We start from the raw sequence: 15643 nt of genomic DNA, 5'->3' as shown, positions 1-15643 counted from the left end.
ATACAGACTGTGCAACAGGACTAGATACAAAAACTTCAAAAATGGACAGCACAATAATACCTAATTGTAAAGTAATCATGTGAAAACACTGAATGAAGCTGCATCTGAGCTATAGGTTTTTTGTTTTTTTTTTACTATTATTGCTACTTTTATTTCTTTTCTCTATATTAACATTTTATATCTTTTTCTGTTGTGTTGCTAGTTCCTCTAAACCGATGCAAATGTACTAAGAAACGATGATCATGCATCTATGTGATGATGTTAAGAATTACTGATTGCATATGTAGAATGGTATGATTTCTAAATGTTGTGTTAATTTCTTTTTTTTTTTTCTTTCCGTTAATAAAAAAAAAAGAAAGGAAAAAAAAAAAAAAACAGCCTCAGAAATCAGTCCATGTCCATTATATGCCTAAATGTAGTTTCAGGCCATCTGTAGTGCTCATGACTCATGTAGAAAATTATACTTTAACATTAGAAAAGAGAGAGAACCAGCCCAGAAATAAATAGCTAATTCATAGGGTAGAACACACAACACAGCTAAAGCAAGGATGAAATGTTCCTTGGTCCCACAGCCAATGCAGAATAAAAAGCATTTAAAAAGTAAACCTGAAAAAAAAAGTAAACATAGGCAGCTTCATTCAGTGGTGGATTCTTATTATGACCTATCATCTCATAATTTATATGGGTTTCAGAATGCCACATTTCAAACATGTTTGCCACCACCCAAAGTTAGAAGACAGCTTCAGCACCAGTAAAGAAAGTTGTATTATGAAACAATTAGCAATTTTTTTTATATTTAATAAGAATTATCCTCACACAAATAAAATGATTTTTTGGTCTAAGTGGCTTTTCCCTTCTTGGTTACGGAGACTGAAAAAGTGAAAGGTCTAAGAGTCAGAGGATATTTTTTTTGAAATCTCTAAATAAACAGATTGTCCATAAAACAAGCCTATTGGTATTTAATTTTTTTTCTTTATCTCCTTTCAGAGAGTGCTAGAAAAAAGCAAGAAGGTATTGTTGGCAGTTCTCGGGTGTGTTTTGCACAACACACTCCATCTCTTCCAGCAGAAAGTCCTCGGCCATTGAAGCTTCGAAGTATTCTTGATATGAGCCCTTTTACAGTGACAGACCACACCCCAATGGAGATTGTGGTGGATATTTTCCGAAAGCTGGGTTTGAGGCAGTGCCTTGTAACTCACAATGGGTAAGTGTAGTACTAAAGAAATCAGTTCACTTACCAGGAAATATGATCCTTTCTAGTTGATTTCATATACTGTTATGGGAGGGTATAACTTGGCTCTCAAGTTGCAGCTTTTCTTTTAATATGGTTATAAATATAGCATCAGTCAACCAAAGGATAAGAAGAAACTGCCATTTCTTTGATAAACCATGAATTAACTAACGTTTGTCAAGGAACATCTTCAATGTGAACAGCATGTTATGCTTAGCATATTGCCTCACGTAGAAGGATAGACAAGGATACTTAGCCTTTATGCTGCCCTGAAGAAACCAGTTTTCTTTTTTTAAGTGTTTTAACTTTTAGTATATAAATTTCTAGTGAGATAATAACTTTCTAGATATTTTTCTCTTTACTATTTCAGCCAGTATTTGATTTATCATGTAATGAGGGAAAGAATACATAAGTAAATGAAACTTATAAATTAGTTAAAAACTTCCTTTAGCAAATACATTGGTTCCTCTTGTCTACCTTTTATTTTTCTGCCTTTACAACATAAATTTTCAGTGTCCCATGATGGGATTATAGAAAAGTGACAGATGTCAAACAGATTATGGAGACTTCATGCACAGTTTGACTCAGCAAACATATACCTGCTCCCTTACCACTCCTCTCTTTCCCTGAGCCTGAGATCTATTTCCTCATCCATTTGTTCTTTCTTTAGTCCCCCTTATTTCCAGTTCAAATATAAATACTTAAGTATACTGTTTGAACTGAAAGCAGATAACAAAGCCTATAAAGGAGAAACAAGGGGTTTTCTTGGATTATGTGTAAATTGGATGGTTAACCCTGAGCAGCTTGAGACTGGTTGAAATACTAAACACTTTTACAGAATCCCAGCAAGGATTTTTTTTTTTTTTAACATTTTGTACAAAGTCCATGAGTGATGGAATATATGACCCTAGTATAGGGAGAGAATGAAAAAAGAACAAATGGAAAGAAACTCGTATTTATTGAACATCTCTCCCGTGTTCTTGTTTAGCTTTACAGCACCTTGGCAAAATAGGTAGTGAGATCCATACTGTAGACATGTACTAATTGAAGCTTAGAGAGGTTTAATAACTCAGCCAGTGTCACATGGCTAGCAGGTTATGGACCCAGAGTTTCAAACTATCTAACTTTAAAACCCAATCTTTTGCTTCTGTATTATGCTATAATTGACTAATAGAGTATATCCTCTCTGTCTTTATGATTTGTTAAATTATTAAACCATTGTTTTGGGACAGTGTATTAGACAACATTGGATTAGGAATAGAAATAGAAAGCTAGAGAATTAGATTTCCAATTGGTGTTTTTCACTGTGTTAACTGACTAAAATAACTCTTAGGGAATATGAAATAAATTAGTAAAGGGAAAAAGCTCTTGACTAAAGGCAGAGAGTTTGAGATTTGAATGATTGGAGGAGAGCTGTAGATAGAAAAATATTTCAGTTACTATTTTGTTTGGTTTAATATTGTTTAATTAAAAATATAATGATACCAAACTTCATTGTTTAAAACTTAGTATGTACATGTTAAGTGGAATAATTTTTCATAAAGCTTTTCTGCTTCTTAGGCCCCTTTACTTGTTTAATGTACAGTTGGAACCTAATCTGGGTTGTTATAAACTATTACTTGTTTTGAGTTGTTCACTGTGCTTGGCATGATTTGTCTTTTTATATATTAACAAATATAAATGTAGTCTTCTAGTCATGATCACCCATGATCACAAAACTAGGTGGGCTGATTTTCATATTTCATTTTACTGATTAATTTTCAGGTTTCTTTATATAACATGGATATTACAAAAGAAAATGTTTCAGAGAATATTCAGTTGAATGGGGGCCTGGTTTGGAGAGAAGTGTAGGATAGCTAATTAAAATATTTTCTGCTGCTTTCTATTTATAGGAAAGCTTTGGGTGGGGGGCTTTTTCCTAAGGAAATCTGTTTAATTGCCTTCATCATATTTTGCTTATTTCTGTCCTTTAAGGAAAAAATGGATGTACTGCATATTTAAAAATGTACTTTTTATATAACTTTAAAAATGTTAGTTGATATTCTTTATGATTCCCTGAAAAGAAGTAACAGTAAACATAGTTTCTAAACTTATTTGAACATGCAACCTTTTGTTTGTGTGTGTCTCTGGGTGGGGCGGGAGGGGCAGACAGTATATCATAAGACTGGTGTTTCTTAGGGAATATTGGGTTATGCCTGTTAATTCTTATTACTCATTAGCCCAAAAGAAAACAGCAAATTATTCTTTACATGCCTTTAAATTAATGTCAGCTGTGAGCCAGCCTTGTTATTCTTAAATCACAGTTCTCTGTTAGCTAAAGAGAGGAGCTATGTGTATTTCTCCTTTTTTTTAAAGCTAGAACTGGGTGAATATAAGAAATTACTTTTGTAACATTCTCATTATGTAACTCATGATCATATAATTATTCTTTATGTGTAATTGGATAGAAAAAGCATGAATAAGACTTAAACTGGTATTATTTTTTTTTTAAGTATCAGCCATTTCACATCTCTTGACTCCAACTCTAAATTCAAGTGAATTGATTTGTTTTTAACCTTTAGACACATTTAGACAAACAAGAGCTTCTGTTGAGTGCTCATTTTATATAGTGCAATTTCTGAGCTTTTTTTGAGGAGGAAGCTTTTTCACTTTAATCTTATAATAATCTTTTATTCTTAAGGATCAGTATGTAATTTTTAAAAATAAGAATGTATTAGTAGAGAGTTTAGTTTTAACTTTCCCATCTCCCTCATCTCACCCCCCACCATCTGCCATCATCATAAGTAACTATTTTATAGTTATATATCTGACATATCAGTGGGAACAGACTACACTGACTAAGTCAAACCCCTTGGTGACATTCCTCAAAAAGTCAGACTGTTGGGAAAGCAATTTAACAGAGAAAGTTGACTTAACCGTATTACCTGGAAAATGCCTAATTACCTGAAGGGTATTCACGATGGGCTTCCAGAATTTAAAGATCAATTATTTTGCCTTTCACTCTCTATATTGCCACATTCTGTAGTTGAATTCATTGACTGCTATTATAAAATCAGTACCTAGAAGTTTGTTTTAATAGTTCCAGTTAGTTTCAGATATCTACATAGTAAGAATTCATAACCATTATTTTGCTTGCTCTTGTAATGATAAGCTAACAGAGAAATGATCATTATTTAGAAAAAATATATCAAGTAAAAGTCATAATTAGTATGGTTTATTAGTTTATTTTAAAAAGTGGTATTCTTTTCTTTCCGAAATTCAGGCAGGGAGTATTTCTGTTGGTTGGCATTATTTAGTGTATATCACATTTCATTTTGATCCCAAATAATAGTAAAATCCAAAGGATTTCTTAAGTCTACACAGTCCTTTTCACTGCTGCAGGTAGATTCAAATTAGAGCTGCTGCTGAATCATGACATCCTACTGGGAAAATGGAACTGTAAATTTCAGAGGTTATAGCTAGGTATTCATATTGTTTCTTTAATTTTTTCCTGTATAGTCATCTTTATTGTGAACTTTCTGTAATTTTGAGTTTTAATTTACAAAGAAAACAATCTGCCAATAGTTTAAAAATAGTACAGCATCATCTTTGAAAATCAGCAAAATTTCTGCGAAAGGAACCCAGAATTTCAAATCATTTTGTTTTTATTTTTCTGAAGTTGATTAAAAACTTTCTTATATTTTGTTTTTGTTTTTTTCTCTCCTTCTTTATCATTATGATTGGAACCTCTTTTTATTTAATTTCTCACAGTTATTAGCATAACATGATCTGTTTCAGGATTGTCTTGGGAATCATCACAAAGAAGAACATATTAGAGCATCTCGAGCAACTAAAGCAGCACGTCGAACCCTTGGTGATTAGCTATATCAGATCTCCTCATTAGATACTTCAGCAGTCAGGAAGCATGAAACTTGTGAACTGTTCAGTTTTCTTTCCCAGATACCTACTGAACTAAAAAATCTTAGTATGCAGCCAATTATATTTGTGTCTGATGAAACGTCTGTAAGAAATTTAGATAGGTAAAATTACATTCATGGAAATGAAGCAAAAATTATATCTCTTATCAAAATTGCTAGTAATCATTTAAGAATTGTAAACAGCTTAGTAGTTGAATGAGTAAAATATTATTGGACATTCTTAAAGTAAATGTGGCAAATCTGTCTACCTTAGTGGTACACTGGTTTCAGAAGATGCCTTGCTAGTTAAAAGTGTCTGTTCTATCCTCTCCAACCCTTTTTCTTTTTTGTTTCCTAATCTTGTAGTAGTCTTCTGGTAAATCTAAGCTCATAAATGATTTTAACCAATTTTAGCAATGTTAGAATTGCTGACCATAGTTAAAAAGAATTTCATGGTCACACAAACTAGAGCATAATGTGTATGTGTGTGTGTGTGTGTGTGTGTATGTGTATAGTGATCGTAGCATTAGATCTTTTCCTGCTTTACCCTCCATAGCTTCAAACTAAAAAATGTGTGTTCTGCCATTTCATTAGTGAATTGTACCTAGATTATGTTTGTGCCCCTTTTGTATGATATTTCTAGAATGCTTTAAGCAGCATTTGGGGTCAATGCATTGTATTCTTACTGGCTTTATGTTCTAGTTTCATGACTAAAAGTAAATTGCGAATTATCTTACCTTATAACATAAAAATTGTCTGCCTTTAGCAATTAATTCCTGAAGTTATTTTGCCCTGCAATTGTCATAGCTATATGAAGTTGCCCCAGTTTGCTTAAATACACAACTGATTACGTATTCTGTTACATGCTAATATTTCACAAGTGTTTCATGCATCCTTTTTTTTTTTTTTTATAATTACTAACCAGAATAATATAGTAGCTGCTCATTCATTCTGCCTTCTGCTTCACCTGTAATAATCTATTAGGACTGCTTCCTGATTTTTCACCTGTCTTTCAAATGTGAGCATTAACCACTAAGACTTTCATAAAAGCACTGTATCTTAATTTTTTGGCCAAAGTCAAAGTCAAAAAAAGGAAAACACTTATGAGTATACTGGTAACTTGGGTTGTCCAATAGATTTATTTTGGGGGGTTCTGAAGTTTGGAATTGAAGTTCTGTGTTGACCACTTTATATACATTTTATCTTATATGTATGTGCTTTCATGAAGATTCTGTATATAACTGGGCACTCCTTAAATATTTTTTAAAATTTTATTTACTTCAGTTAAAAAATTAAAAGTGATTATTGAGAGGATTTGGTTATCAGAAATTTTACTGCTTTCTTGATACGATGAGAATGCCTTTCCTCAAGTTGGATTAATATCATTTCCTGTCCATATATCCTCCCCTTTTAGGTTGCTTTTTGTTGGCATACATTAATCAAAATAGCTATATTTCAGTGAGGCATGTAGTCCTCTTATTCTCAGTGGAGAGGATATCATATTATTAGTGACCACAATACTTTTTATATCAAATGATGGATGCTGGATAATTTTATTATCTTTATCAATAAAATAATTTTTTTGAAAATACAAATTCAGGCTGCTTGCTTTGCTCTATTCTTGTCAACAAAAAGGATTTGGCTTTAGATTTAGCTGCTCTTTTTCTTTTTCCTTTTATTCTAATAGCAATCTTCTGTTTATCCCTTTCAGGCGCCTCCTTGGCATCATAACAAAAAAAGATATCCTCCGTCATATGGCCCAGACGGCAAACCAAGACCCTGCTTCAATAATGTTCAACTGAATTCCATAGATGAGGAAAGAGAGGAGACAGAAGAGGAAGTTCATTTGTTGAATAGCACAACTCTTTAACCTGAGGGAGCCATCTTTTTTTTCTCCCCCCCCCCCCCCAAAAAAAAGAAATATAAAAGCACTTTTGCAACGTGGTTTGCAAACAGTGCTGGTGGAATGGAGGGCTCGTTTGGGAAGGGAAAGGAGAGAGAGAAGGGAAGGAGGAGTGACGGATCTCACCGCCTGACAGAGAGCAGCGCATCACCTCCTTTTTTCTGTACTGGATGCATTCGGTAGAGGGTTTGCTGTGATGGTGCAGGCCTGAGCACCAGTGGAGATGACACCAAGTTCCTGAGCACCTAGCCTCTTACCCCAGCATGGCAAAGACGTGTTATCAGTCCCTATTTCTGGAGGGATGACTTTGAATTGAGCCATCAATAAGACTGCAAGGTCTTGCCCTTTTTTATCAAAACTGTTCTGTTTAATTCATGAATTGTATAGTTGAGCATTACCTTTCTACATTCCAGAAGAGCTTTTATTTCTCTCTCTCCTGAGCTGTAACAAAGCCTCTTTAAATTGGTGTACTCTTGAAGCAGTCCTTTCTCATATTGAGATGTACTGTGATTTTACTGAGGTTTCATCACAGGAAGGGAATGTTTCTTGTGCCATTATCCCTGTAGTTTGTGCCATCACTCAGTGCTTGGAGGAGTGCACATTCACCACAACCAAGGCTGACCAAACAGGGAAAACCTCGTGTGAAGCGTGAGTGAAATCTCTCAGCTTGTGTGCTGTGGTTCAAAATCGGCAACAATGGAACTTGACTTTTAAGGATAAACAGTTTTTGTGTGCTTTTTTTTCCTCTCAGACTATGGATAATGTGACCTGGTCTTATGCAAATTTTCTATTTCTAAAACTACTAGGATATACAAGTGCTGTTTAGCATAAGGAAACAAAATGCTGCTGCTTTGACAGTAAAGAGAAGAAAGTATTCTGTTTAGCTATATCTGGTATTAATTGCATGTTAAAACACTGGATTTTTTTTTTCTTGAAATTAGATCAGTTTTTTCTTTCCTCAAGATATTTCACTGCTGACACTGAAGAAGAAATGTAATTCATAACTTGCACTAAATGTATATTTCTTTTCTTAAAAATTTACCATTCTTATTTATATTTTTATGGATTAAAATTTATAAAATACAGATCAGTTAATATCGCACTTAAAATTTACCTTTTTAATGTGATTTTTATAGACTAATTCAGACTTACAAATAAGATGTGAACAAAGTTTACAGTGGGAACAGGGGTTTAAAAAGAGGTTGTGTTTATTTCTCTATGATCCGATGTGTACGTGAGCTTTTTTCTCTTCTTTCACTGCTATCCCCTCAATTATCTTATCTAATCTGTACATTTTGACCCATTAATTGAAAAGTTGAAACACTACAAATCACTCTGCAGAAGAAAACCAAAATTTAACTTTAAAAAACAAACAAGTGAAAACCATAGAATTTCAAAGGTACCAGTTAAAATTTTACTCTGAGTGTAACTTTTGAATCTTTGGGAGATTGGATCCATACTTAAAGTGCTCAGTTACGGTTTCAGTATCCACAGTGCACATTTTTGCAGGAGGAGTTGAAAATATACTGGATGTGTTTGGGATTTTTGTTTTCAGAAATGTCTGTCTCTTAATTATGGTCTTAATTCACTATTAGCAAAGGCAGTTTATACTGAAAGGACAGACTTAAATATTCTGTGGTTATGAATCTTTGGTAGGAGGCCACAAATTTTGCAGACATGTTTTCTGAAACACAGCTAGCAATTAGCTTTTTATATTTTGGAAGTAATTCTTCACTTCCTACTTCTTGATAATAATATACCTGTAAAAGCTGTAAGATCGTGAAGCCTTATTAGAATGACAATTGAAAGTTGAGCAAAATTTTAGGCATTTTGTGAAATATCTTAACCATGTTATCTGCCTAAAATCTTTTTTTTTTTGTCCTAGTTACTTTACCCTTTTGACAGACTTCAAGTTTCTTAATAGCCTTTTCAAAGTTCGTTTGGCCATCCAGAGTCAAATTATTTCTAAATGTAGTTCTCAATATCTCCACCTGGTTTTCAGTGTCTTGGCAGGGTGCCAGGCACTGCTGGAGTGTGATCTCCTCCTCAGCATGGCTATTGGAAAATTCATTGCTTGTCTTAAGTTACAAGCCTTCAAAGGAGGAACGATTTCCTTGCAGATAGCTTTGTACATTAAGTGTCACATGGGAAGCTTATCATCATTTCCCTTTTTTTTTCAGGTCCTACTTTCACTGCATATCTTGCTTTAGGGTGGCTATGTAAGCATTAATTTTTGATATATTTCCTTTCCTGAAATATTATGGCTGAAATACAAGAAAAGTGCCATATTCTTTTAAATGCATTCAGTCAGATGTTTTCTTTGTATTATTATCTGTCCCTCTTTTCTTTTTGATATGTCGAGGTGTGTCTGCTCTTCAACCAAATGATGAAATAGTGGAGACCATGAAGTAGCTGTGCCTGGCTAACTGGCAAATTAACTGACCAATATAGTAAGTGTAGCGCCTTATTTGAGTACCCTTTTTGAGAAGGTATGGTGAGAATGGGCAAGGGTGTCAGCATCTCTTCTTCTCGATTATTGTTTTCCATTTTGGTTCATGAAGAATGCTTAGTTTGTTAATCTGTGATGTTGCCTAGAGCTGTATTTATCTGTTTTTATTTATACTAGTGTAGTAGAGCTGCATATCATTACAGTAAAATGATTACTGTGATGAGTTAATCAGAAAATCTATTAAAATCTACATGACAATATGTGGTGTGGCCTTTACTTACATCTGTAACTGTCCCCCGCGTCACTGCTGCCCTGTGCAGTGTAGGCCAGTATGCCTGGCCCTGGAGCCTCAAAGGACAATACATATAAAGTTCCCTCTAGGCTACAATGTCATTTCTGTACTTTGCAAGGAGCAAAAGAAGAGTGTCTGCAAATTAAGCAGCAGGATATGTATATATATATGTGTATGTATATATATACTACTAGCTTGCACTAGTGCACCGTTTGTCAGTGTAAATTTGCACATCCACAGAAAGATTCAACTTCAGATCCTTTTCAAAAGAAAATTGAAATTTCTTTTAAAAAAGTTTTAAAAGAAAAATGCTGTTTGCATGAAGGGAAAACAAAAAATGATTCACGTGTTTTTAAAAAACTACATTTGAAATTTAATAATGAAACTGCCTGGAAGAGGGTGGAAAGTAATATTTGAATAGTTAAAAGATTCCAGTAGCCTTCTAATATTAAATTTTTAGTAAAAGAAAACATTTTACTAAAAAAAACAGGGTAAATCTTTTTACCATTCATTTATTCATTCAGTAAATATTATTCAGTGTATCTGCGTACCAGGCACTATCCTAGTTTTGAGTTTATATTCCAATAAGTAAAGACAGAAAATATATAGTATGTCAGATGGTGATAAATAGCATGGATTCATTCCTTCAGCAGTTTTGTTTTTTGTTTTTTTATGGTTCCTATGTACCACACGCTCTTCTAGGCAGAAACAAATTAGGCAAAAATCCCTGTTCTAAAGGACCTTTTCTGAGAAAAATAACATAATGGTGGGGAGGGAGGGAGTTGCTACTTTTATAGGGAATAACTAGGAAAGGCCTCAGGATTGAAGTGATATTGGACAGAAACCTAAAGAAAGTGAGGGAACAATATGGTTATCTATGAAAAGACTATTCCAAGAAGAAGAAATAATACATGCAAAGATTCTGAGGTGGAATAAGCCCATCAGGCTCAAGGAATAACCAAGTAGGTTACTGTGGCTAGAGAGGAATGAGGAGGAAAGAGAGCAGGAGATGAAGAGATGGGGGTGTAAGGGATTGGCTTTTATTAGTAAGATGGGAAGCCAGTGAAGGAAAAGTGATATGATTTGACTTAGCATGATCTCCCTGGCTGCTGTGTTGGGAATAGACTTATGTTGGCAGGGGCAGAAGCAGCCTCTTCGAGTAATTCTAGTAATACGCTAAAGACTTAAATTGGCTGGAGTTGGTTGGATTCTAGACATATTTTGAAAGTGGAATAGAATTTACTAGTGGATTGAAAGTGGAGTGTGATGAGAGGAGGTCAAGGATGTCTCCAGGGTTTGTGCTTAAGAGTTTAAAAAACTCATTTACTGAGTTGGGGGAGACTTCGATAGATTTGGTGACATATGTAGAGGAATTTTGGTTTTGGGCATTTTAAAATGCCTTTTAGACATCCAAGTAGAACACGTGAAGTAGGCAGTTGTGTATATAAGCATGGAGTTCATGAGAAAGGTCCAGCTTGAGAGATCTAAATATGGGAGGTATCATCTGAAAAAAGATGAAATCAGTATAAGAATTAATGTGGTAGAGAAGAGGTACACTGACTTATCACTGATGCATATTTATATTTAGATTTGGGAAGCTGAAAAGCCAGCAAGAGTCTTAGACGGGGTAGCCAGTGCAGGGGGGTGGGGTGGGACGTGGTGCACTAAGGTATAGTTGGTAATGATTTCAAGGAGTGATCAACCGTTACTTAATGCTTATAGGCAAAGTAAGTGAGGACTGAAAACTGACCAAGGTGGAGATAACTGATGACTGTGATTAGAGAAATTTCAGTAGGATGGTGATGAACAAAAACCTGATTGGATTGGGTTTGAGAGAAACTGGAAGGAGAGGAATTGAAGACAGCTAGTACAGTTCTTCCCATGAGTTTTGTAGAAAAGAGATGGGATTTGGATGGTTAGCTGTCTTTTCTAAGAAGCAGGATATTATACCTCTTTTTGTTGTTGTTAACAATGGGAACGTGCCGAAGGGAAAATTGATGGTCTAAGAGAATGAAACCCAGTTCTGTCCTCGAGTAGGCAAGAGGGAACAGGATCTTGGGCACATGGTGGGATATTTAGCAACATTCATAGGAACAGGGAAAGGCAGTGTTAATGAGTAATTGGTAGATATGGTGAGATTTTGCAGACATTATTTTGATTGCTTTTATTTTCTCAGTGAAATAAGCTAAATGAGGATGCGGAGGAGGCAATCAGTTTGAGGAAAGATGAGAAAATAGTCGGGATCACAGGGCAGTATCATGGCCAACCTGAGACCAGTCATCAGTTTTTATTTTTTCTCTAGTCATATGCTACTGAGCAGTTCAACAGACATTTTCGTCAGATTTGATGTTCTAACATGAATACATCAAATGAAATGGAGGGAGGCAATGGAGTTGAGGATGTGGGAGTGGTTATAATGATGGGGAATGGAATCTAAGGGCTAGGTGATGAGAGAAGCACGGATTTGAAATGGGTGAAGAATAGTGAAAAGGACAGATCAATGGATATGGTGGGATTGAAAGAGTTCGGACACCAGAGGAAGTGAGATGGAAAGATGGGTGATATTTGAACAGTAGGAGGCTTGAAGTTGAGATTGGAAATGGTTGTTGTTACTGGTACTGGCATTCTAGGGTATCATTTGGGAATTTGGTGGCTGAAATGCACAGTGGTCTAAACCAAGAGCAGCAAACATTTTCTATAAAGGGCCAGATAGTATATTTTAGGCTTTGTAGGACATACAATTTCTCCTATAACTATTCCACTCTACTGTTGTAGTCATCTACAATATGCACATGAATAGGCAAGACTGCTCCCATTAAACTATATACACAGGCAGCGGGTCAGATTGGCTCACAGCCTTAGTTTACCAATCCCTAATCTAAACCATTGGAAAAGAATAAATTAAAAAACTAAGAGATCATCATCTTGGAGGGATCATCTGTAGAGAATCAGAAATTACCAAGAATTATGACAGTCGTTGGATGGAATGACATTAAGCCAGGAGAGTCAGTGTTTGAGCTGGTGCAGGGGCCTTAGGTCATTGCCAAGAACTAGGATATGATAATGTCTCCTAGATTAAGTTTGACAGTTTTAATATTAGGCAATATTGCCTAATAATATTGTTGCATGTATGTATAAAAAAATGTATGTATTAACATACAAGTTTGAGAGGTTATTGTACTTCAGGTGGTAAGTTTAGCTAAACTTGAGAATAATTCGAGTTGAGTAATTGTTTTTTGTTAAATCTTGATTGGGTCAATTGGCTACAATTCATGAAAGCATAATCACTTAAAATGTGTTCTCAGAGAACAGTGGTAGATAGTTGGCACGAAAGCAACGAGAGCCACCGAATGGCTAGATCCTAGGTAGATAGAAATATTTTAGTAAATGAAGTTTAAACGGACTGTATTAGTTAGGGTTCTCTAGAGAAACAGAATCAACAGGGAACACTTGCAAATATAAAATTTATGAAAGTGTCTCACTTGACCGTAGGAACGCAGAGTCCAAAATCCACAGGCCAGGCTGCGAAGCCGATGACTCCAATGGATGGCCTGGATGAACTCCACAGGAGAGGCTCACCAGCCAAAGCAGGAATGGAACCTGTCTCCTCTGAGTCTTCCTTAAAAGGCTTCCCATGATTACATTTAGCATCACTAATTGCAGAAGACACTCCCCTTTGGCTGATTACAAATGGAATCAGCTGTGGATGTAGCTGACATGATCATGACCTAATCCTATGAAATGTCCTCATTGCAACAGACAGGCCAGTGCTTGCCCAATCAGATAAACAGGTACCACAACTTGGCCAAGTTGACACCTGTCTGCAACCATGACAGTCCACCCCTTGTCAACTTGGCACCTATATATATATATATATCACCTTGGACCATACTTAATTACCAAATGAAAACAAATAAGCACACATTTTTTCTTTTACCTGACAATACTCAACGGTCCTGCATATAACTGGAAACACTTCAGAATAGGGTGCAAATCCTTGGGCAACATTCATTCTTAAACTTGATATCTTACAACTTAAATAGTATAACATGAACAAAACAGCATTACAGTCCTCGTTTCTGTAACTGATCACGTGGTCGAAGTTCATATTTATCACTACCTTCTTCCACTACCCATTCCATGTTCCCTTTCCCCTCAGCAAGCACTTCAACTGGCCATGGTTCTTTGCCTGGTGGGGTGACCCAAACCTTCATTCCTGAAGTTTCAGAGCCATTAGTAGTCCTGCCTGGATTGTGTTGTTGGAGTTTTCCATTGATTTTAATCACAGGGCATGGTAGTACTAATAGATGCCCCTGGGGATCTCCTATATTCCAAGAAAACTCTTTTTTACCTCCATTATGTAGTTGCAGTCCTACTTCCTTCTGATAGTCAGGGTCAGTTACCCCAGACAATAATGTAATCCCCTTCTTGGTGTGTTGATCCAGAGGCATAAGTAGCCCAAAGTGGCCAGGTGGCAATCTTAACTTCCAGTTCAGTGGTATCACTGTTGTTTCTCCTGGAGAAAGCACACCCCATTTTGGAACTAAAACCTGTAGACCAGCAGAACTCAGGGTAGCAGGGACAGGAAGCAAAAATTTTCCTAGTGGATCACTAGGAGTAATAGTGAGTGGCACCACACCCATTTCCACCCCTTGGTTCCTGGACCCATGGATCCTGGCTATGGGAGAAACGGCACCATACAGCGGACGCTGATTCAGAGCATACACAGCTTCCTGGAGAACATTACCCCAGCCTTTCAAGTTTTTGCCACCTAGTTGGCACCGTAATTGAGTTTTCAAAAGGCCATTCCACTGTTCTATCAATCCAGCTGCTTCTGGATGATGGGGAACATGGTAAGACCAGAGAATTCCATGAGCATGTGCCCATTCCCGCACTTCATTTGCTGTGAAGTGTGTTCCTTGATCCAAAGCAATGCTATGTGGAATACCATGACGATGGGTAAGGCATTCTGTAAGCCCATGGATAGTAGTTTTGGCAGAAGCATTGCGTGCAGGGAAAGCAAACCCATATCCAGAGTATGTGTCTATTCCAGTTAGAACAAATCGCTGCCCCTTCCATGAAGGGAGTGGTCCAATGTAATCAACCTGCCACGATGTAGCTGGCTGGTCACCTCGGGGAATGGTGCCATATCGGGGGCTGAGTGTGGGTCTCTGCTGCTGGCAGATTGGGCACTCAGCAGTGGCTGTAGCCACGTCAGCCTTGGTGAGTGGAAGTCCATGTTGCTGAGCCCATGCATAACCTCCATCCTTACCACCATGACCACTTTGTTCATGAGCCCATTGGGCAATAACAGGAGTTGCTGGGGAAAGAGGCTGACTGGTATCCATAGAACGGGTCATCTTATCCACTTGATTATTAAAATATTCCTCTGCTGAAGTCACCCTCTGGTGTGCATTCACATGGGACACAAATATCTTCATGTTTTTAGCCCACTCAGAAAGGTCTATCCACATACTTCTTCCCAAGACCTCTTTGTCATCAATTTTCCAATTATGGTCTTTCCAAGTCCCTGACCATCCAGCCAAACCATTAGCAACAGCCCATGAGTCAGTATACAAATGCACCTCTGGCCAGTTTTCCTTCCAAGCAAAATGAACAACCAGGTGCACTGCTCGAAGTTCTGCCCACTGGGAGGATTTCCCCTCACCACTGTCCTTCAAGGACACACCAGAAAGGGGTTGTAATGCTGCAGCTGTCCACTTTCGGGTGGTACCTGCATATCGTGCTGAACCATCTGCAAACCAGGCCAGAGTTTTCTCTTCCTCAGTCAATTCACTGTAAGGAACTCCCCAAGAGGCCATAGCTCTGGTCTGGGAAAGAGAAGGTAATGTGGCAGCAGGAGTGGAAACCA

General features: G+C 36.6%; 1 protein-coding gene across 9 annotated transcripts in view; it reads left to right on the top strand.

Moving 5' to 3' along the window:
* Positions 1-9739, top strand: part of CLCN3 (chloride voltage-gated channel 3) — a 165443-nt gene extending 155704 nt beyond the window's left edge. For 7 of the 9 annotated variants that reach the window (XM_077144578.1, XM_077144573.1, XM_077144574.1 and 4 more), the window contains 3 exons: positions 988-1204; positions 5009-5084; positions 6839-9739. In XM_077144578.1, the coding sequence (XP_077000693.1) occupies positions 988-1204; positions 5009-5084; positions 6839-6997 (452 nt within the window). In that variant the 3' untranslated portion in view covers positions 6998-9739. The remainder of the gene's footprint in view (positions 1-987; positions 1205-5008; positions 5085-6838) is intronic. The other 2 variants (XM_077144577.1, XM_077144581.1) reach the window with 1 other exon arrangement.
* Positions 9740-15643: the final 5904 nt, after the last annotated feature.

The sequence above is a fragment of the Tamandua tetradactyla genome, chromosome 26 (assembly GCF_023851605.1).
Source record: "Tamandua tetradactyla isolate mTamTet1 chromosome 26, mTamTet1.pri, whole genome shotgun sequence".
Taxonomy (NCBI): Eukaryota; Metazoa; Chordata; class Mammalia; order Pilosa; family Myrmecophagidae; genus Tamandua; species Tamandua tetradactyla.
Note: the sequence above shows the minus strand (reverse complement) of the source record. Positions and strands in the feature narration are given on the sequence as shown.